At 49.6% G+C, this 22,117-nt stretch overlaps 1 protein-coding gene across 2 annotated transcripts in view; it reads left to right on the top strand.

Moving 5' to 3' along the window:
• Positions 1 to 2,893: 2,893 nt before the first annotated feature.
• Positions 2,894 to 22,117, top strand: part of CRY2 (cryptochrome circadian regulator 2) — a gene marked incomplete at its 5' end in the record, with an annotated part of 30,383 nt that continues 11,159 nt past the window's right edge. For both annotated transcript variants that reach the window (XM_080931691.1, XM_080931692.1), the window contains 6 exons: positions 2,894 to 3,105; positions 10,080 to 10,188; positions 12,399 to 12,541; positions 14,015 to 14,199; positions 14,747 to 14,835; positions 20,947 to 21,087. In XM_080931691.1, the coding sequence (XP_080787817.1) occupies positions 2,894 to 3,105; positions 10,080 to 10,188; positions 12,399 to 12,541; positions 14,015 to 14,199; positions 14,747 to 14,835; positions 20,947 to 21,087 (879 nt within the window). The remainder of the gene's footprint in view (positions 3,106 to 10,079; positions 10,189 to 12,398; positions 12,542 to 14,014; positions 14,200 to 14,746; positions 14,836 to 20,946; positions 21,088 to 22,117) is intronic.

Raw genomic sequence — 22,117 nt, 5'->3', positions numbered from 1 at the left:
TGAGGGTTTTTTGTTGTTGTTGTTGTTGTTGTTGTTGTTTGGGTTTTTTTATTTTTGGTTTTTGTTTTTGTTTTTGTTTTTGTTTTTGTTTTAATGACTAAAAGTCTCATTCACTGGGTCATTTATGGAATACAGGTCATATGTAAGAAAAGGCCTGGAAATTGTAAAGAAGACAAAATTGGATGCAGAGTCTGCTCTCCAGAAGAGCAGCTGCTCACTGTGCCGAAGGAACTGTTATTACCACCCCTGCTGTATCTACCAAGAAAGTGAGGGAGCCTGGAGAGATGGCTCCTTAAAAGGCCTACTTGTTTGTGGAGGTTTGAATGAGAATGGCCCCCATAGGAGGCTTGAATGCTTGGTCCACAGTTGTCTGGGAAGGATTAGGTGGTGTGGGCCCTGTGGGAGGAGGTGTGACATAGAGGTTGGGCTTTGAAGTTTCAGAAGCTAAAGCCACTCTCCACTTGTTAGCCTTCTCTGCCTCCTACCTGAGGATCAGATGTAAGCTTTCACTACTCCAGAATGGCCTGCTGCCATTCTCCTCAACCAGCTTGTCCAGGGTCACACAGAAGCAAGCAGAATTTCAGCTCATAAACAAGATAGGGCAGCCCCTGATGGCGGAGGGCTCTCAGGAGATAGACACGGCATGGTGGGAGTTCAGAGGAGAAGAATTTACTCCCTGAACGGCCATTTGTGAACAGACCACCTCCTCACTGATACTAGGATACTTCCTACCCCCAGCAATGGGGTCACCTACAAGTGACAGGGACCTGGTGCATCCTTTGCTATGGAAACAGCCAAGCATTCCCAGGATACACCAGTTCAGATGCCCACCCACACCAGGGAGCAAGTGATGTCACTACCTCTATAAAAGACCAAACCCCCTCCCCTTCTCCCTCTCTCTCTCTCTTCTCCTCTCTCCATCCCGACCCCAGTCTCATCGATCTATTAAACCTCTCCATGTGGAACCATGTTGGTTTGCTGTGGTTTGTCTGGATGCAAACCAAAAACATCTATCCTCAACAACCCTTACCCTCCCTGCTCTCTTCCTTGCAGACCCTCAGTGTTGTGGGGACCCAAGGAGACAGAAGAGAAAGGTGTACACGTCTCCAAAAGAAAGGGGGCGCTAGAGAGATGGTTCAGAGGTTAACTGTACTTTTCTAGCATAGAAGCTGACCTGTGGGTAGTTCTCAGCCCCTGGAAACACTCTGCTCTGGAGTCCACCTGGAATGCCCTCATGAGCACACACTTGTATGCAAACACACAGCGAAACATGAGATTAAAAATAATGAAAAGCAAACAGACATTTAAAGAAAAGTAACGGGGACCATTACTGGCAGAGGAGATTCAAAGGAGAGAGTCCGCAAGCAGCTGTGAAAGACTTTAAGGCTCGGCCAGTTTGAGCCTCTTATGTTTTTATTCACTTGGTCTGTCAGTGCCAAGTACTGAGCTGGATCTGGGAAATGCAGCTGACTGATGCCAAGGCTCCTGAATGCCAGGGAGTATAGTCGGATGGAGCTGACATAAACTAGCTCAGAAATCCCAGGACTATGTGCTAAGACCAGAGATGAAGAGGAGGAGGAGGAGGAGGAGGAGAAAAAAGAAGAAGAACCAAATGAGATGAGCCCCTGTGAAGCTTGGGCCCATGAATGAAACTGGAAAATGACAGCTGTCACAGGGAAAACAGGAGGTACAAGGGTGTAGGCTGGACATGTGACTTATGCAAGGGAACAGCATGTCCAAAGCCGTGGAAATCAGAATGACACTGTAGTCAGAGAGTGGGGCCAATTAATGCCATTAACTTCCGGGCTAAATTTTAGATTCTTTCATTGCTCATTCCCAAGAGGGGGAAGGGTCTACACATGGGATCAACACAAGGACAAATTGAAACAGTTCTCTGCTTGATCGCTCCAGTTCTCCATTCCAACTAGCCTGTCTTAGCCCATGTATAACATGGGCAAACCCTGTCCTAGAATCTCCAAAGAATCAAAGGGTTTCCAGTGGAGAGATAGGGGAATATTTCCCTGCACATCTCTGATTCCCACATGGAATCCAGTTCAGAGTTTTGTGCAAAATAATAACACTGTCCACTAAACAGAATGTACAAGAAACAAATTCATCTGGAGGACATAATTACTGCCTCAACCCACATCCTCTGGAACCTTTGCCTTTTTTTCCAAACCCACGTCTACCACATACAAGAACTTCTCCTTTATCCTTACGCCTTTCTGCAAGCAAATGCCAAGATTCTCTGCAAGGAAGTGGGTTAAAAGCAGCTTTGAAATCGGAAGATTCGGAGCGGAATCTTACTGGATTCATGGCATTGTGCAAGTCATTCAAACTGGGGTGCCCTAAGCTTACTGCAGAGTAAGAATAATAAACATCTGTTTTATTCATGTTTGTGGAGTGGACGTAACCAGGATGAGATGAGAATAGAAAACAGGACAGTTTGTGTAAGGCAATCACCGCTCAGCCTCGCATATGAACAGTACAATGAAATGCAAGAAAGGGCCTGGTGACTGGTCAGTCAGCCACGCGCCGGAGTCACCGCAACCACTATCTTTCCGGGGACGCGAAATGCGTCGGAGATCCGGGGTCCTTCCAGACCCAGCCCACGCGGGGCGGGCCCAGCGCCATCCTGCGTCACCGGGGTGGCTACCAAACGGGGACCACACATGGTGGGAACGTGAGGGGGCGGGGCCTTGCCGGCGCTGCCGACCAATGGAACAGGGGGAGGGTCCCACCAGGTCTCACCTAATCACAGAGACGATCCAGCCTCCTTGGGGTGGAGCCATGGCTGGGAGCGGCTGCAGCATAGGTCGCTGGGCGGGCGCTGGGCGGGACCGACGGTGTGGTCAGGGGCGGAGCGGCTGACAGAGACACAGTCCGGGCGGTGATGGCGGCGGCTGCAGTGGAGGCAGCGACGGTCCCCGCGCTGTCGACTGGCGCGGACGGCGCGTCCTCGGTGCACTGGTTCCGCAAAGGACTACGGCTCCACGACAACCCCGCGCTGCTAGCTGCCGTGCGCGGGGCGCGCTGTGTGCGCTGCGTTTATATCCTCGACCCGTGGTTTGCGGCCTCCTCGTCCGTGGGCATCAACCGATGGAGGTGAGGAGACCCTATGCTGCGGGGTGGTAACACTGAGCGGACTCCCCTGGGCCCAGAAACTCCAGCCTGCGGTCAGTGACACAGCATTTTTGCCCTGGGTGGCCCGCTCTGAACTCCGAGTCGGCCTGGGGGACAGAGGTCACGACCCCTCTATGCTGACGAGGCTCTCCTAGAAACGCGAAGTCAACCTTTAGGAGGACATGCAGCCAGTCCATGGCAGAATAGGGACTGGGATTTTAGGGATGTGCTGTGGGAGAGGAGAGAAGAGTTCTTCAAGAGAAGGAGTTTTTCTCTGAACCCCACACCCAAGGGCTTCCCTAAGCCTCGGATTTGTTTGAATCTCCCCCACCCCCCTTTTCCCATCTCTCTTCATAGACAGCCGTAGTGGTGATTAGGGAATCTAGCTTAGCATTAGCCAGTATTTAAAAGAGCCTAAGGACATTATCGGGTACTGGCACTTTGTGTTCTTAACTCATTAATTTTTAAAAAAATTTGTTGGGAAAAGGTCATGCATGATATGGTAGTGCTAAGAGGACGACTTTCAGGTTCTCATTCACCATACGGTTCCAGGGCGGAAGGCAGGTGCCTTTACCCACTGAGCACTTTCCCAGGAGGTCCCCTTAACCCATCTGAGAGGATCCCTTCTGTAGTTACAACTTAACTAGAAAGATATTCAAAGAGGGTGGCATCACCTGTCAGCCCTTCCTCCTGTTGTCATGAAATGATCTTTTGAGAACAGTTGGGCCATGGAACTGCTGTGAGGGTAAGGAACAAGAAAACCACAGTATCAGGAACCCCAGATAACTCCCGAGAGGTTGAGAGCCCTTTTCCGGCGCTCTGTGGCATGGTGAATAAATAGGTAGCTGATGTGTTTTCTCCGTAACCAGTATTCAGAAACGAAAAGTTGGGATACACCATGTACCCATCACTGGTCAGCACTCCTGCAGTAGCTTGGTTTGTTTGCATTGTTGAGAGATGTTTGCTTCTGGCCTTGCTACACAGATGAGCAGGGTGGTTCCGGGAGACAGTGGCTCTCAGCACCCTTGCTTCCTCTCCCAGAGGGGTTTGCCCTGCTGGGAGAGAAAGTGTTCCTAGTAGCATGTCTATTAAGTGCCCCTTCCTGCCACGTTTACTCAGAGACAGTCCTGTGGAGAGCCAGCCTATGCCGCTTTCAGGCTGTGCTGTTCCTCTGTCTTGACACACGCACCGACAAATGACCATAACTACTGTGGACGTTAAACCAGGCTCAGACTTTGCCCTCTTTTTCCTTTTGGCAGTGTGCCAGTGTGGACGGAGTCAATAGAATCTGAGTCCTATCTGTTATGTTGTCACGAAGAAGTTTCTTTTTTTACTGGGATTTGGGGGACCGTTGTCTGTGACTGCCTACTCCTTTGTGGTAGTGGAGATAAGAGAACCTTTTACTCCGATAAACTAAGAACTTGGTTTTATGGGGGAGGGGGGCTGTAGGTCACCCTTTTGGAGTTGCACTTTCAAAAGAATGAAGCAGGAAAGGAATGAGGCGGCTTGGATGCTTGTGGGGATGCAGATGCTGAGAGGTGATTTTGGGGTTGTAGCTGGTAGGCCGCGGCTGAGCACTGGGCTCAGGCTGGCTCGCACAGCCTCCAGAAACTTGCCTCTGAGCAGAGAAAGACAAGTAAAAGCCATAAATGGAGACCTCACATCGGAATCACTTAAGGATCCTTGAAAGCTTCCTGGCTCCCCTCCCCCATTTCTGATTCACTTGCTCTGGCCTGGGTGGCCTTTTTTCATTTTGGCCACGCAGCCAAGCTTCAGAAGCGCTGCACGAATACACTGCAGCAGAGAGCCAGGGAACCCAGGGAGTGTGTTGCTTCAGCACATTGACCGGAAGTCTAATTGGCTTTGGCATTTAGCAGAACAAGGTGAAATAACACAAAACGGATCGAATGTGGTAACTGTTCTGAGCCTGGAAGCAGGCTCACTCCAGCAGTCTCTCCATTGTCCTTGCTCCCAAAGATCTGAGAGCAGGGCTGAATGCTATTTGGTGCACTGGGTTGGAGGCGAGGAGTTTGCCCCCTCCCCAGGCCCCCAGCCCCCCACTCCCGTCAGCTCCACTTCTGCATAACTGCAGTGATCTTCTGGAACTGCTTAACTTGGGGGTCTTCTAAGAGAATGGGGCTGCAGCACCACAGCCCTGCCCCCCACTGCCTCAGCAACCTACAGTCTCTCTGGAAGGGTGGGACCCATCTGGCAGAAGTGGGAGATCTGAATCCGTCACCTCTGTTACACTGACTCTCTCCCTGCAGATGGAATCAGATTAAAATAGTCACAGTGTTAGTGAAAGAGAAAGGCAACCTGGAAAAGTGCGTGCATGCACACACATGTAGGCATAGAAGACTGCCATACTATTGCCTTAGTGATAATAGGAAGTCTGTGGGGCACTGCTAGCTCTGTGGCTCCCAGGAATATTTTTCTAGCATCTTTTTGCCATTTTCCTCTGTCCTTTCCCAAATTGCTATATCTAGAAAGGAGGTGCTGCGGGCAGGAACGAACACAAAAGGCAGCTGAGAAGGGCTTCTAGATTTTAAAAATGGGTCAGACTCGATCCAGTTTCAGTTACCTTCTCTCTATCACAGCTTAGCTGTCAGCCAGGATTCTCCTCCTCCTCTGTTGTCATCATTTGGTCCCTGGCTCTGCGCTGCATCTCTTTCAGGAGCTTCCAAAACAGAGGGAGTTAGACGTGTCCTCTCTCTTAGCCATTTCACTCAGAAGCTAGGCAGTGGTAGAGGATGGAGACTCTTGTCATCTAGAAGAGGATGCAGGTGGACATCTGGGCCATCAGAGAGGGTGGCCTTGGAACTTGGTAAACAAGGAGGAGGTGGGATCTGCAGTTTCTAGTAGAGATTTGTGTTCCTTGAGCTATTGAGCTATTCACACTGTAACTCTGGCTTCACTGTTCTCTAAGCCAAGAGCCCGTTTCCATTTGCCCAAGAGGGGTAAAAACTTTGATGGAGCTGTTTAAAATTAAGCACCTTGCAAAAGGACAAAAACCAAAACTTATATTTCTGTTTATATGAGATTTAGGAATCAGCCTCTGCTGCAGACTGTGAGATCAGATTATTGCTTTTGGTGGGGCTTAAAGTCTTAATTTCTTGGAAGTGAATTTCTATCCATTAATATCCTCTTACCAGTTTGTCAGCTCATAGTATTGTTTGGTTAGATAAGCTTGCAGAAGAATTTGGTCAAGGACGTCTGGACGTGAAGAATTCACCACCCCACCTACCCACTGCCACCAGCCACTCTGTTAACAGATAAACCAAGTGTTTCTCAGCACAGTCACTATGTTCCCAGAGAAGGTCTCTGAGTGGACGTATGGAACTCACTCCTCCTAGAGTTGTTGGATGACAGTTTTGGGAAATTCCAATTTGGTTTTCTCCAGTTCTTTCTGCTCTGACTCCAGGGGACTTAGAGTTTGTCAAGGACTATTCAAAAGGGGGAGCTCTGACTGCACCCTAGGGGGCTATGACCGCTCCCTCAGGAGTGTGCTCTGCATTTTGGCCCTGTATCTCCACTGGGAGCAAGGGTAAATGAAGATCAGCCCCAGCAGCACCCCTTCCAGTGCTTACCTGTAAAGAGAAGTGAGCAGGAGCAGAGGAGGTTCCCCCTGGTTAGGACAGCCTAGGCCTGTCGGGCGCGTACTGTCCAGGAGCAGCTCCCTCTAGTTCCTTTGATGCTTTGCTGAGCTATCACCAGGCAGGTTCAAAAGGTGACATCATGGTAGTGGCCTCCCCATCTGTGGCTGCCTGGGGGCTGAAAACTACAGAGGAATCTCTCTGTCTCCTTCCTATTGCCTTCTGAGAAGCTGTTCTGAGTTCATCCTGGGGAGTATGGCTGGTGGAAGAAGTTCAGCATTTCCTTTCTTTAGTGGTGATTGGATCTTGAGACAGGGTTTAACTGTAGTCTGTCCTGAAACTCACTCTGTAGACCAGGCTGACCCCCAACCCATAGAGATCTGCCTGCCTCTGCCTCCCAAGGGCTGAGATTAAAGGCAAGGGCCACCACCACCCCACTAGGTAAATATTCCTTAAGTGCCAAATGGCGTGAATCTAAGGGGGTTGGGGTAGAACCCAGTAGAAGCAGAGTTGAATCAAAAGTGCACAGTGTACCAACATTGAGGTCAAGGTGAAGTGCATGCCACAGTGGAGCTTCCTCGGTGTTCAGGGACAAGTGAATTCCCAGGCAGATTTTGATCATGGAAGTCTGGGATGGAGCCCAAGAATGTATGTGTGTCCTAGCAAGTTCCTGGTCATGCACAGCTAGGCTCCTGAACCTCACACCACACTTTGGGAAGCACAGATCTGCAGAAAAGATGTTAGCCTCTAATTGAGCTGAGATACTCTCTAAGAGCTGACCCCTAGGCAGTACCACCCACCTCAAGCGTACATTGCTCAGAGCAGTGGGTGTGCTCACTGATGAGGCCCAGGAGCCTGGCGCTGAGAGTGAGCCCTAAGCTGTAGGACCCGGGGCTCCTAGCTCTGGCCAGTTATGAGGTATATCATGCTTGAGAAGTTACTTAATCCTTGAATGCCAGTTTTTTCATCTGTAAGATGGGGACATCCAGGGACAGGGTTGTCTGATAATTAAATACACGCAAAGCAAGTGGGATGGAGTGCTTAGTAAATGTAGCTGTTGCCATTGTGAATTGCACCTTTGTTTCGTTGCTAGCTATAGACTTTGCCTTCTGCTTCCTGTCAGAGAAGAAAAGGGTATTTATTCATCAATGCTGTAGAGATGCTGCTGAAAGCTCTCCTTTTAGTAAATGAGTTCTAAAAATAAAGTTGCATAGAAAACAGACTGCAACATACTTTAGAATTTATATTTCCTGTGCGTTTCAGCCTTGGTAACTGCAGATCGAAGTTCTCTGAGGTGTGGTGAGTTGTGTGTGTCTGGGACATCTTGGGATCTTCTGATGGAAGTACCTCTGCCCTGAGGTGTGGAATGGTGCCACGGAGAGCCTCCTGTTTCAGGTGGCTGAGGCTATCTGTTCCCCTGAGTCTTCTTTATTTTTATTTATTTATTTATTTGTGTGTGTGTGTGTGTGTGTGTGTGTGTGTGTTAGGGGTGACCATCAAAGTGGCCCCACCCCAAGACCAATTTAAGCAGGCTTGTAAATTCAAATTGAAGCAGGTTTAGCATTCAAAGGATGTCAGGTTTTCTAAATCAGAAATGTCACTGCAGGAGAACTTGAGGAGCCTCAAAGCAACCTTTAGGCTGTCAGTCTCCTGTCTCAACCCCTTGGGTAAGCCTATGTGCTCAGTGATGCTCTGGGCAGGGCTCCTGCTGGAATGTGGGTCTGCAGCACTGGGCATGGGATTATGTCATTTTATGTACATCAGAGGCAGCAGGCGGCGCCTAGTTCTGATTGGCACCCTCAAGGCTTCTATAAGCCTCCAGGAGTCAGGGAATGTAGCCAGGGATCTACAGCAGGTTCTGTGGTGGGGCCATGACATAAAAATCTTGGCCTGTTCAGGCTTAGGTCCTGAGAAGGAAGATAGGCATGTGGAAAGACTGTCTGGGTGAGGTTTGTGTTCCAGGCTCAGGAGACTCTCAGCCCTTGTCTGAAGTGTTTACAGATGGACCACTGAGAAAAAACATGGCTTTTAGAGTCTGGTCTGCCTGGATCACTATGCCAGCTCAGTCACCTACTAGCCATCTGCTTGGTAAAGTCCCTAACCTCTCTTGTCAGTTCTTTATCTGCAAAATGAGGATAGTTCTGTTTTCATCAACGTGTGTTGCGGGAGTCAAGTTATGAAAATACTTGGGAATTGGAATAGATCCATAGTCAAACTGATGATTGTGATTGCCTTGGGAGGGCAAGAGAGGATATTTCACTCTGTACCTGTTTGCCACTGGGATTTTGAACTAATCAATAGCTATACAAGTACACCGTGCTTGTGGCTCAAGGACTGGGGACACAGAGAGGCATAGAAAGTGAGCCACCTACCAAACAAATCTGCAAAGATGGCTCAGCCTGTGGCTGCAACTTTAGTATTTGACAGACATACAAAGTAGCACCAAGAGCAGCCTGTAGTGATCATGTGAGTTCTGTGCCCAGGCTCTGTGCCTGAGGTTTTCCTTGCATTATCTGATTTGATTCTTAGCAATTTCATGAGGTAACATCTTAGCAAGTCTATAGGTTCTACTGTTAATTCCATGGCATGGATGAGAAAGCAACTAAAGAGATTAAGTGTGCCTCATATCACATAGCTAGCTAGTAAGCAGAAGGTTAACCCCATCACTCCTGGGCTGAGCTCAGGCTAGGCCTCCAACCCTGTACACACCATACCAACTTGTTTGGCATGAACAGTGGCTTTGTTAAGAAAGAATGTGTGTGTGTGTGTGTGTGTGTGTGTGTGTGTGGTGTGTGTGTGGGGTGTGTGGTGTGTGGTGTGTATATGTGTGTGCGTGTGTGTGTGTGGTGTGTATATGTGTGTGTGTGTGTGGTGTGTGTGTGTGTGTGTGTGGTGTGTGTGTGGTGTGTGTGTGTGTGTGTGTGTGTGGTGTGTGGTGTGTATATGTGTGTGTGTGGTGTGTGTGTGTGTGGTGTGTGGTGTGTGTATGTGTGTGTGTGTGGGGGGGGGTGTGTGTGTGTGTGGTGTGTGTGTGTGTGTGGGGTGTGTGTGTGGTGTGTGTGTGTGGTGTGTGGTGTGTATATGTGTGTGTGTGTGGTGTGTGTGTGTGTGGTGTGTGGTGTGTGTATGTGTGTGTGTGTGGGGGGGGTGTGTGTGTGTGTGTGTGGTGTGTGTGTGTGTGTGTGTGTGTGGTGTGTGTGTGTGTGTGTGTGTGGTGTGTGTGGGGTGTGTGTGTGTGTGTGTGTGTGTGTGTGTGTGTGGTGTGTGGTGTGTATATGTGTGTACTCGTGAGAGAGAGATGGTTTACCACCTCCACCCTACCCCCTACCCATGTTAATAACAGGGTCTTTGTGGAATCTGCAGGTTCCTACTGCAGTCTCTGGAAGATCTGGACACGAGTTTAAGAAAGCTGAATTCCCGTCTGTTTGTGGTCCGGGGACAGCCAGCCGATGTGTTCCCAAGGCTGTTCAAGGTGAGCATGGAGGACTGAGAGGGAGCTTCTGCTGCTGGACATCTTCCCACACAGTGAAATGCTATTCTGGCTGGCAAAATGGAAATATGGTGCCTGTCTGGTCACTAAAATGGCTGCTAGAGGGGTCAGAAGCAGAGACAGCTGGGACATCTGCCAGCAGGGCGGAAACTGTAAAATCAGTATTGTGTTGGAAAGGTCCCAACTCAGCCAGACACCAGAGTGGTGAGTCCTTCCGCCCTGCTGCCGCTAGCTTCCTATGCTTCCTTGGCTCAAGCCAGTGTTTATTAGAGCTCTTGCCAAGACTCTTGATGAGGGTGGGGTTTCCTGTCTAACAAGGGGTGCTGCCCAGCTCAACTTACTCTGCTTATTAGGAAAAAAGTCAGTCAGGCATTTGGGGGAGCTGTCCCTGTTACCCTGTGGTAAACAATTAATAAAATCTTCATTCTGGGGCCATACTGGAGGCAAGCCCATTTCCTCCTGCCTCTTTAAAATGGTTGTTTTAAAGCCCAAACAGAGGCAAAAGTTCTCATGGACAGAACATTCTAGACCGTTTCCTTCATCTTCAGTAGCACTCCAAGTTCTATAGAGAAAATCTAATGTCAAAAAAACCTAGCTTCTCCAGCCCCTCCACCGCCACCATTACTCTGAACACTAGTCATTAGCATTCTCTGGGGACTGACCGAGTCCTGTTCCAGCTGCTACCATGTACTAACACCCACCCCCAGCAGCCCCGAGGGGTGGGTTCTGCTGTCCCAGGTTTACAGGTAAGGAAGCTAGCATGCACCCCTGGCCAGGAAGTTGTCTTGAGCTCTCTGACGTAGAGCTGTGTGTTTACCTGGCATACCTCGTGCATGCTGTGTGCGTGTTGTTAGCCTGTGGCTGTCTCAGTGGCTGTGTCTCGCACTTGCCTAATATGCATGAGGCCTGGTCCCACCCCCAGCACAATAAAACCAAGACAATGGTAATAGAAAATATTTTGTCTTTCTTATCCCTCCACATTGCTCCTCTCTCCCAGGAGCTCAGAGGCCAAATGGTCTGTAGCTCAGAAACAGAGATCCATTCATTGTTCATTGAGTCATTCATTGTGTATTTATTGAGCTTCTACAAGCTACCAGGCCCCATACTGGCTGATAAGGTTATAGCGATACTTGTACAACCCAGCATGATTTCTGCTCGGAGTTCACACAATGGTGGGCAAAGCAGGCAGTAATGGTCAGCTTCATTGCCAGTGACAAGTGCTGTAGTAGAAATAGGACAAGGCACAGGAGAATCATCCTGAAGTGGGTGCTGTCAGTGAATGAGACTCTTCTTGTTCACAGCGTTATATGAGTATGTAATGATATCATCTCTAAACCACTTAGCATCGTAAGGGCATTTGGACTCAGATGAGCTGGAGGTCCGCCCTGTGAAGAACTTACTCCCCAGGCAGGACTGAACTAGGATATTGACCAATGGTTCAAAGCTTTAAGGGACTGTGACCACAGTCTGGTTAGAGTGTTTCCTTCTTGCTAGTTACTATAGGGTTTTCTATGGCTTGTCTAGATAGCTTTCACAAGGTCCACTTTCTCCTGGTGTTGCTAGGAGACCTGGTTATTCCTACCTGAAGTGACTGAAAGCTCAGAAAAAAATTTCCCTTTTTACAACCTGTAGTCCCTCCAGTTTGTTTTCTCTGGACTCAGAATAGCTTCTCTTTCTCCAGCTCAGAGAGCCATTAGCTCTGTTTGCTTCTAGCCTAGGGAGTGTTGCTGTGGAAACCATTAAGACACTTTTCATAGCACAAGTCTGCCAGAAAAACTAGGCCACAAGTTTGTAGAGTCTGAGGAGGCTTGGGAAGACTGCAGAGGGGGCGGTTCCCCCTCCCTCATCCCCCTGTGAGTCAGTGCCTCTCTGTGGGCTGGGGGCTCCCCTGGGAACGCTGTATTTATAGCCTCATTCTGCCACCTCAAGGCCACAGTGAATGCACAGCGCCTCTCTCTCCTTTCTCTCCGACTCCAGCACTGCAGTGCTGTTGGCCTCACCCTCCTGGCTGCCAGATCCACACTTCTGAGCCTCCAGCTCTTTGTTGTCCAATTTAAACTGTCGTCTGCGGCCCTTTCTTTGTTCTGTAGCTATTCTAACGTGGCTCAAGATTAGCCCTGCTCTCTCCCCGAGAGAAGCTGAGTGCCCTGGTCCCTCTTCTTGAGCCAGCATAACCGATTATCTCCACACAGGAATGGGGGGTGACCCGCCTGACCTTTGAGTATGACTCCGAACCCTTTGGGAAAGAACGGGATGCAGCCATTATGAAGATGGCCAAGGAAGCTGGTGTGGAGGTGGTGACTGAGAACTCTCACACCCTCTATGACTTAGACAGGTAAGAAAGACATGGGGCTCTTGGAAAGGTTGCTCATGGTGAGGATTGTTGATTTTGGCTCCTCCTAAGTGGAACTTGGACCAGTTCAGCAAGAGGGCTGACTGGCTTATGAAGTTTGGTATTTTCTAAAAACTGAACAATAATGGGCCAGAGTTGGGGTCTAAAAAAGTCACCAAGAAGTTACCCAGTTTAGATAACAAAGAGGCTTGGTTAGGCCCAAGCTGCAGAAGCACGGAGGCTCTATCTCCACAAGGTCTTCATAGATCTTGCCCCACCCCTGTTGTGCTTCCAAACTACAGAATTCTAACCTCGGCAGACCCATCTGTCACTCCTCCCAGCAGGCCTCTGTGCTCTCAGACCTATTTTCCACTCCTAGGATGATTCCCCGGTCTGCTCTGCCTGTCAGGGTTTCCGGGCCATGCATTCTGATACTATACTGTTTGAGGGCTCTAGAGCCCCTGCAGGGTGCTGGCAACCACAGCCGAGCCTTCTTCCCCAGTGGCCAGCTTCTGTTCTTGTCTCCCCTTACCTACTGGTGATGTCACCCTTCTGTAGCTGCCGCTGCTCCCTGCCCTTCTCCCCAACCAAGGGCTGGCTGCCAGGAGGCTGGGTCACACAGCTATGCACGTGAGCCAAGCCCTCAGGAGGAGAGGCTTGGTGTGGAGCCCTTCCCCAGCCACGTGCCAGAGGAGGGAGGGACTGCAGAGGCAGCAGCCAGCTCCTATCTGGGCTAATGGGGACAGCACAGGGAGAACAAACCAGGAAGGAAATGAACTCACCCGGACAGGCAGGCCTTGCATAAGCTTCTTCTCAGCCAGCAAGAGCCCAGGAATCTGGCCACAAAGCATCCATTTATCCTTACAGAAGCAGGGAGCCCTCTTCTTAGCCCTCATGCCTTTCCTTCCCGTGAACAGTACTTGGCACACTGTAACACTCTTTATGCTGTTGCTGTTTACCGTAGCCCCAGACTCTGACTTAGGGAGCATTAACCAGCCTTCACATCTCTGCTCTGGTGAGCAGGGCTAACAGGACAGTGGTCCTCCAAGAAAGGAGCATGTCACAGTATGTCCCTCAGAAGCTCAAAATGTGGTAGAGAGAAGCCCTTGGTGTGGTCAGATAGGTGCCCGCAGGCCCGTGGGGGATTTTCTGTCTGATTAGAGAGGTACGGTCAGTCTCTGTCTCTAGGCGGCTCCCCGTGGACACCAGGGAACCTGGAATTGAGTCCCAGCTCTGGCCCTGCCTTGCTCCATTACCTGAGGCTCCTGTTCCAGCTCTCTGGGCTTCATTTTCCCTCTTTGTAAAATGGAGATACAGCCTCCCCTGCGCCCCCCTTTCTACTTAGGGGCAGGACAGTGAGGTGATGAGGAGAGCAACCCTCAGAGCTTCTTGAGACTTGGGTTCTTTTTCGGGTGGTCAAGGACCCCAGAGCAGAGGGCCTCTGGAGTAACTTCAGATGTGCTCTGGGTTCCCCAGAATCATTGAACTGAATGGGCAGAAGCCACCCCTTACCTACAAGCGCTTCCAGGCCCTCATCAGCCGAATGGAGCTGCCCAAGAAGCCAGTGCTGGCTGTGAGTAGCCAGCAGATGGAGAACTGCAGAGCTGAAATCCAGGAGAACCACGATGACACCTATGGCGTGCCTTCCCTGGAGGAACTGGGTGAGTATGTGCAGCCACTACACCGGCCACTGCTTCCTGTGTGGGATGTGGCCTTCCTGTTTCCCTGTCAAAGTTAGAAAATACTGGTCTAGTGGCACATGCCTGTAATCTCTGAAGTGGGAGACAGTGGTAGGAGAAACAGGCCAGCCTGGACTACATGAGAGACCTTGTCTTAAAATGGAAAAAGAAAAAAACAGAAAAGACTGCTGTTATCCACCCCCCCCCCCACCTGCCTGTGCCCTGCCAGGCTGCTGTTCTAGCTGGAGCAGCCTTGTGTAGATCACTGTCTGCTGCTGGGATGACTAGTCCCCAGCCCACCTTCCTGCCTCCCTCCTCTTGCCCAGACTATCTTCTGATCGGAATGAAGTTTGCCTTCTTCATTTAAGGGTTTTCTCAGACCTCATAGCACCAAGTCCAAGGCCTGTGGTTCCAGTTAAAGAGCAGATCAATCTGAATAGTGGAAATGATCATTTTTATAGTTGTGTTTACTAAGCTGTTTCTGAGGTGACCTGACCTACAATGCTACATGCTACTGTTCTTTTTGTAGGATTCCCCACGGAAGGACTTGGCCCAGCTGTTTGGCAAGGAGGAGAGACAGAAGCTCTGGCCCGCCTGGACAAGCACTTGGAACGGAAGGTGTGGCCCTGTTTCTGAGTCTGAACTGTGGAACTATAGGTGCACAGCAGGGGCTGTAGGTCAGGTTCCTGTCCCTTAGAGTCTCTCTAAATGGTTGAACTAAAAACTTCCTGATGGCAAAATTGACAGCAGCTTCCTGTTGGAGAGTGCATCCCTGTGCGGCCACTGGCCTACGAGCCTCACTGCGTCACCTCCTTTCATCTGTCCAGCAGGCAGACTACAAACCTGGGCTTAGCGGGTTAGCAGTGTAGGGAAGCGCAGTTCCACGTGATCACACGGTTGGCACCAGATTAACTTTCTTCTGTGGATAGCTTTTGCTTACTGAAAGGGCATCCAGCCAGGCTTGATGCATGCCTAGAATCCAGCGTTGAAGAGGACTGAGTCAGAGGATTGCTTTAAGTCAGGCCAGGGTGAGACTGCCTCTAAGGAGGCACTACCACTGTTGAGTTGGTGAAGCCCGTCAGGTCAGTTATTGGGGGTATGATGGCCCCGCCCTGTCTCTTCTGGTTTTCTCCACAGCTTTCTTTTCCATTTGCTTAGACCCAGATAACAAATGGCCTACCTTCTGTATAGTGGGTATCAGCAAGAGGGAGGAAGAGGCTGAGGCCCAGAGGAACTGTTCTACATTGTTCCTAGTCCTTACCCCTCATGACCAGATCAGAGCAGATCCCATGGACTTGAGGGTTCCTGCTTCCAGACTCCCTGACCCTACGGTCTCTCTTCAGTCTGTCCCTTAAAAGCTCAGCTTTTTCTGTCCCCACTCAAGTGACAAGGTATGTGCCAGCAGCTAAGTAATAGCAATGGATCAAAGGCCCGAGGCAGCCTGCTTAGGAAGAATGCTTTCCCAGCCTCAGGAGTGGCCAGCCAGCATTTGAGGCTATGGTGACAGCCGCAGCCTCCCTCAGCTCAGCAGACTTAATATTTCCATCCAGATGTTTCTCTCAGCTGAGGCTAAAACAAGTTCCTCCAGTGGAAGATGAGGTTGAGAGTCAACGGCTGTGAGGAACTAGCTTCGGGTGTCCACATCAAGAGCTATGAGGGACAGCTTCTTGTGTCTTCAAGGCTCTGCACAGGGCTGGGTGATAGCTCAGTGGTAGACTGTTCTCCAGCCATGCTGAAAACCATCATTCCTAGCACAGATGACAGGAGAAAACAGAACCCCATACCCACCCAGTGATTCGTAGGCTGTGTGGTCAGAAGCAGGGATGGAGCTGACAAAGGCTGTGGTAGGAGGAGCAGGACTCATGAGGAGACAGAGCCACACCAGTTCTCATTGTTGTTACCTTAATAGTATTTGTAGGGGACTGCCCCTCAAATCACCAAACCAGGAGCCCATTTTCCACCCCATCCTCCACTCACTGGGGAAAGCCAGATGTTTTGGATTGAAGAAATTAACCTTTGGCTCTTCGAACCTGAAAGGAGCAGCAGTTTATATCATCAGGATGTCATAGGAGCTAGAAAGACTGATGGTCAGGACAGACGTGGAGAAGCACATTCTGTTTACTTACAAATAGCCTAAGGGTTAGGAAAGCAGCCAGTCAGGGTTGTAGGATTAATTACCAAGCAAGTGCTGCACTTCAGCTACCCTTTGAAAGGGAGAGTTTTAAACCAGTGTAACCAGGAGTCGAAAGTGTAGCCTTTGGGCATAGCAAGATCCAGGTGCCTCAAGAGTATCGGAGCAGGTGTGCTCGCTCCATCCCTTGACTTCGCTCTCCTCTGAGTCCACTCAAGTGGGCTTCCCTTAGCAGTGGTGAAGGTAGTCAGCATAGCCTATTTGTCTGTATAGCTCAGCAGAGCAAGGGGCGTGCCTCTTTTATGAAATGTTTTCATTGGCTTGGGTCCTGTGCCCTTCCCTGGCTTGGTCACTGTGGTCAGTGGTGGACCGTATTCACATCCTAAGCCCACTCCTAGAGTCCGAATGTAGGCATGGATCTGCCTTGCCCGCTAGAACTGAGAGTCTAGAGGGTGCTCCATTAAAGCACGTGGCGCGCTTACCAAAAAGGAGGCAGATTATATGCCCTTTATCTCTGGGATTCTGGATTGACATCCCTTTTTTTCCCTACAAGACAAGATCTCTCAGTTTATCCCTACCTGCTCTGGAACTCACTCTGTAGACCAGGCTGGCCTTGAACTCACAGAGATCCTCCTGCCTCTGTTTCCAGAGTGCTGGGATTAAAGGCATCTGCCACCACTGCCAGGCATGTGTTGACATTCTGATTCTTCAAATAAGATTTATTTTAATTCTATATGTCTGTTTTGCCAACATGTATGAATATGCAGCACGTGTGCCGGGAGCCCACAGAATCTGGAAGAGGGCATTAGATCACCTGGAACTGGAGCTACAGACAGCTTTAAGCTGCCATGTGGGTCTGATGACAGAGTAAAGTGACTGTGTTTAATGCTGAGCCATCTCTCCAGCTCCAGTGCTCTGATTATTAAATGAGAAACAGGAAGTAGAATTGGGGCGGCCCTGTTTTGCAGACTCAGGAATGACACAGGTGTAATGACCGTGGCCATCCTCAGAGACAGGCAAGTTTCATGTGTCTCCTTCAGAAAGGATCACACCCAGGTTCAGGCCAGTCTCTGGTACAGGCCAACTCACAGGTAATGCACAAGACAGGGATGTGTCAAACTGTACATGAGTGTGCAGGTACCAGACAAATGTCAAAGGAAAGGGAAGAGATGCCAGAGAGCGTATATATGCTTAGGAGAAACTCTGGTATGAATACTTTATAAACAGCTAAGACTAAGCTATAGATCTGAGGAGGGTGCACACTTGGTAGTAGAGGGACAGACAGGTGTGTGGAAATCCAAGAATAGCTGTGGAAGCATGAAGTTGCTCCAAACCCATTTGCAAAAGCATAAAACGTAAACTTCTCAAAAATGTAAGAGGTGATGACTAAGCTGAAGCTGTTGTCACCAGGAGGGGGGGAGATTGACGGGGTGAGCACAGACCAGGTGACTAGCAAGGTCCTGTTGCCAAGGTCCATTTTCCTGGTTGTTGACTTTAGAAGAATTTATGAAGTTACACATTTGTGTGGGTCTCTGTGTCTGTGCTTCATTAAGATTAAAAAAAAAAAAAAAAAAATGGGAGCCTGGAGAGGTGGCTCAGGGGTAGGGAGTATTTGTTTCACAAGCAGGACCGAGTTCAGATCCCGGCACCCACATATACAGCTAGTCACGTAGTTCAATGTAGAGGGAAAACTAGCTTTTGCCAACAAAGGAAAAAGAGAAAGCCGGTTGGGATCTCACACACCTGTAACTTGTTACAGGAAAGGTTGCTTGGTCGGTCTAACCACCAACCTACCCATCCCCCAAAACCAAACAAATGAGCTCCAAGTTCTGGGAGATTGTTTGGCTCAAGGAAAAAGAGTAAGAAAACAGAAGAAGGGGGCTGGAGAGATGGCTCAGCGGTTAAGAGCACTGACTGCTCTTCCAGAGGTCCTGAGTTCAATTCCCAGCAACCACATGGTGGCTCACAACCATCTGTAATGGGATCTGATGCCCTCGTCTGGTGTGTCTGAGGACAGCTACAGTGGTGTACTCACATGTAAGAATAAAGAAAAGTTGTTAAAAAAAAAAAGAAAGAAAAGAAAACAGAAGAAGACACCTAGCATCTCCCCTGGTCCCTGCATGTACACACATAAGATGTTTTATAAAGGTTGAAAGCACAGGACTAAGGGTCGGGAGCAAGGAGATGTGGTGGCAAAAGCAGCGGTGTCTGTTGCATGACACTTAAGCAGCCAAGAGACGTGCAGGGGAGAGAAGCAGAGGGAGCCACATCTGTGAGCTGGAAACAGCCACGGGTTTGAGGAACTGTGACCAGAGAGCCTAGAGAGGTGAGCTGCTTCCAAGTTGTGTGCCCTTCTTCGTCCTCTGAGCAGCCCAGGCTCTCCAGCGTGGACAGTGCACGGAAGAGGCTGTCTTCACAGTCCAGTGTAGATTCTATCTTAGCAGTAGTGGAAGGAAAGAACACCAGAGAACGCTCGGTGGAACATTGAGAACATGGTGAGGGGGAAGGGTGCCGGCAGTGAGGTGGATAAAGTTGCCTTCTCTGTGAAGAGGCCAGCACAGGAGAGAGCTTGAGGAACAGAGCAAGTTCTGCATCTGGGTGGAACCAGCTGGCAGCTGCGGTGCACAGCAGAGTGCCTGCCAAAAGGTGGGCCCAGGGGCAGGGACAGAGCCTGGAGCTGGAACACTGGAGGGATGGGGAAGAGAGGGAACTTACAGAGAACCTAGAGCAGTGCTTCTCAGCCGTCCCAAAGCTGTGACCGTGTAATACAGGTCCTCATGTCGTGCTGACCCCAACCATGAAATTCTTTTGTTGCTACTGTAACTTTGCTACTGTTATGAATCATAATGTATATCTGATACACAGGTATCTGATGTGTGAGCCCTGTGAAAGGGTTGTTCCACAGGCTGAGAGCTACTGGGCTAGAGTGACTAGCAGCTAGCCATGTGCAGCACGAGTGGTCCAGAGAGACCTGTGGATGGGAGACACTTGGGGGCGTGAGCAGCAAGAATCCAAGGACAGCAGTGCCTGGGGTCAGTGCGGTACCAGCAGAGTCAAACAGCCAGGCTTCGGCAGAGGGTGGTAGACAGAGCCCACTGGCTATCAAAGCCCTTTGTCTTTTGGTCATTTGTTTGGTTTGTAGAGTAGAAGAAATGAGATCATTATTTCATATTCTTGGCATGGAACTTGTTAGGGGAGAGTGTCAGGACCCAAAGAAACCTAGGACAACTTACTCCATACCTGTTGCTCCACCAGCACTCAACTTCACCCCCACCCTAAACCTCTTCAGCTCCAGGGCTGGGCTTCCCTTCCCCCAGCTTCTGACTCCAATATAATTCAGCCATTTTCACTGTGTCTCTCTTGGCCTCTCTTGGTCCACTTGTCCTCTCCTCTCCTCTTCTCTTCCCCTGCCCTCCCTCTCCTTCCATGGCCCTGGTCAGCCTGGACTCTTCCAGATGCCTTTGGATGAACTTTTCCTCATATCACGATAACATCCTTCCCCATACCTTGGAGTGACTATGTCCTCACCTTCATTCAAAGAAGATCCAGGAAAGCCTGTCAATGATATTGGATGCCTGGAAATTGAGTTTTCCCTGACTGGCTGAGGAGGGTAAGGTTCTCATAGGACACCTGAAGTGAGATAGGGAGGCACTGGAGTGGGCAGGAAGGAGAGTGTCAGGAACAGAGATGGTAGTGTGGAGACTGGAGTCTAAAGTGAGACTCGGGCTGGAGAGATGGCTCAGCGGTTAGGAGCACTGACTGCTCTTCCCAGCAGCCACATGGTGGCTCACAACCATCTGATGCCCTCTTCTGGTGTGTCTGAAGACAGCTACAGTGTACTGAAATATGTGAAATAAGTAAATATTAAAAAGAATTTCATAAAATAAAAAAGTACAGTTCCCAGGCTTTCTGCTACTTGTCTCTTACCAGGGCCCTGACTTCACGAGAGTCACGGAAGTATTTTGAACCCAGTTACTCTATTTGTAGAAAATGTTAGCATTATTGATATTCTGAGTATTGTTACAGTCTAGTGAGACTCCTTGGAATGGCGTCTCTGAGAAGCAGAGCAGTGTGCCAGGGGCTGTGCAGGGGGAAAACAAGACCAATGATGAAAGACAAGAGGCCCCGAAGTGAGTGGCTCTGTTGGTCTTTGGAAATGGATTGAGGGTTTCCTGAGTTCTTGGCTGTTTAACAACGGTGTGAAGCCCTGTGGTGGCAGCCGTAGGCTTCTGTGTCTGAGCTAGGAATCCTGTTTTCTGGAAATATGCCTTCCTGCCTTCTATGTTATCACAGTTTGTTCCGTGTTCTCAGTGTTCTTCTCTAGCGATGGGGAAGTGCTCTTACTTAGTAGTTAAGTAGCTGAGGAGCTAAATAAGTCATTCGAGGTCCTCCCACAGATGGAACATCAAAGTCAGGACAAGAACATGGCCATCTCTCCTTCCTAGAGTCCCCAAGCAGGACAGGGAATGCACAGGGTGCTCCAGACCTGGCTCTAGAACCTTTCTTTGGTGTTTGTTTTGTTTTGTTTTTTGACCTTAGATGAAGAGTCCTCACTTGGTAACACCCAGGCCTGACCTTGTGTTACCTCTCTTCTGCAGGCCTGGGTTGCCAACTACGAGAGGCCTCGGATGAATGCCAATTCCTTGCTGGCCAGCCCCACAGGTCTCAGCCCCTACCTGCGCTTTGGATGCCTCTCCTGCCGCCTCTTCTACTACCGCCTGTGGGACTTGTACAAGAAGGTGAGGGGCGGGGGGCGGGGGGTCATGCATGGCTGTCGCCAGGCACAGCAGTTGTTGCTGGTCATCCCAGGAAAGGCCTCTTCTCTTTGACTGGGTTGTGAGAGTTCTGGAGACACTCAGTCCATAGAAGCCAGAGATGATGGTTGGTTTCCTAGAGGTAACAGGCACAACTGAGTCACTGATGCGAATGAACCCAGCGTCTCCTGTGGCTCTGGAGACACAAAGCTGGCCTTGGGGGCTTTGGGGCTGGGATAGTCACTAGCAGCTGATAGGTAAAGGCTTGGGACCTGGCATGGGAAGTGAGCATGAGGCCATAGGCAGTCATAAGCAAAGTCACAGCCTCCCTCATCGGAGCTGGGACTAGAGCTTAAAGGGAAGTTCAGGCTGGCCTGGAAGGGCTGCACACAGGGCCATGCAGCCTGCAGGCTCTGTTAGAACACTCCGTGGAGACGCTCCTCAGGTCATACTGTGCCTTGGTTTTCTAGTGTGGTTTCCCCAGCCTGGCCAGCATCAGATTCATGGCATGGGGTAGCTTTGGAGGTTTGGTGGCTAGGTCATCAGGGGAGAAGACCACTGTTTGTGTAAAGTCCAACCTAATCTATTCATGTTCTTGGACTGTTGTTCATACATTATTTAACCAAAATCCAAACTTAGTACTTTGTAATTTTTTAATACATTGTATTCTGATCACAGCTGCCTATCTCCCAACTTCTTCTAGATCCTCCCTACTTTCCACCCACTCAAGCCCACAGCCTGTCTTTCTCTGTCTCACTAGAATACAAACAGACATCTACCAAAAAGGAAAAAAAAAAAGCAGAAGAAGAAGAAGAAACCTAAATTGAACAAAACTAATGAACAGGAGGGGAAAGCGCCAAAGAAAAAGCCCAAGAAGCAATGTAAAGCACAGACACACACATTCACACATGAAAGTCCCATAAGCACAAAACAAGACCATATGTATGAGCAAAAGACCTGCAGGCTGCAAGGTTTAAATGAAAGAAAGAAGGGAGGGAGGGAAGGAGGGAAGGAG

Source organism: Micromys minutus, assembly GCF_963924665.1.
Source record: "Micromys minutus genome assembly, chromosome: 17".
Classification (NCBI taxonomy): domain Eukaryota; kingdom Metazoa; phylum Chordata; class Mammalia; order Rodentia; family Muridae; genus Micromys; species Micromys minutus.
The sequence above is the reverse complement of the archived record's forward strand: the minus strand, read 5'-3'. Positions and strand labels throughout refer to the sequence as shown.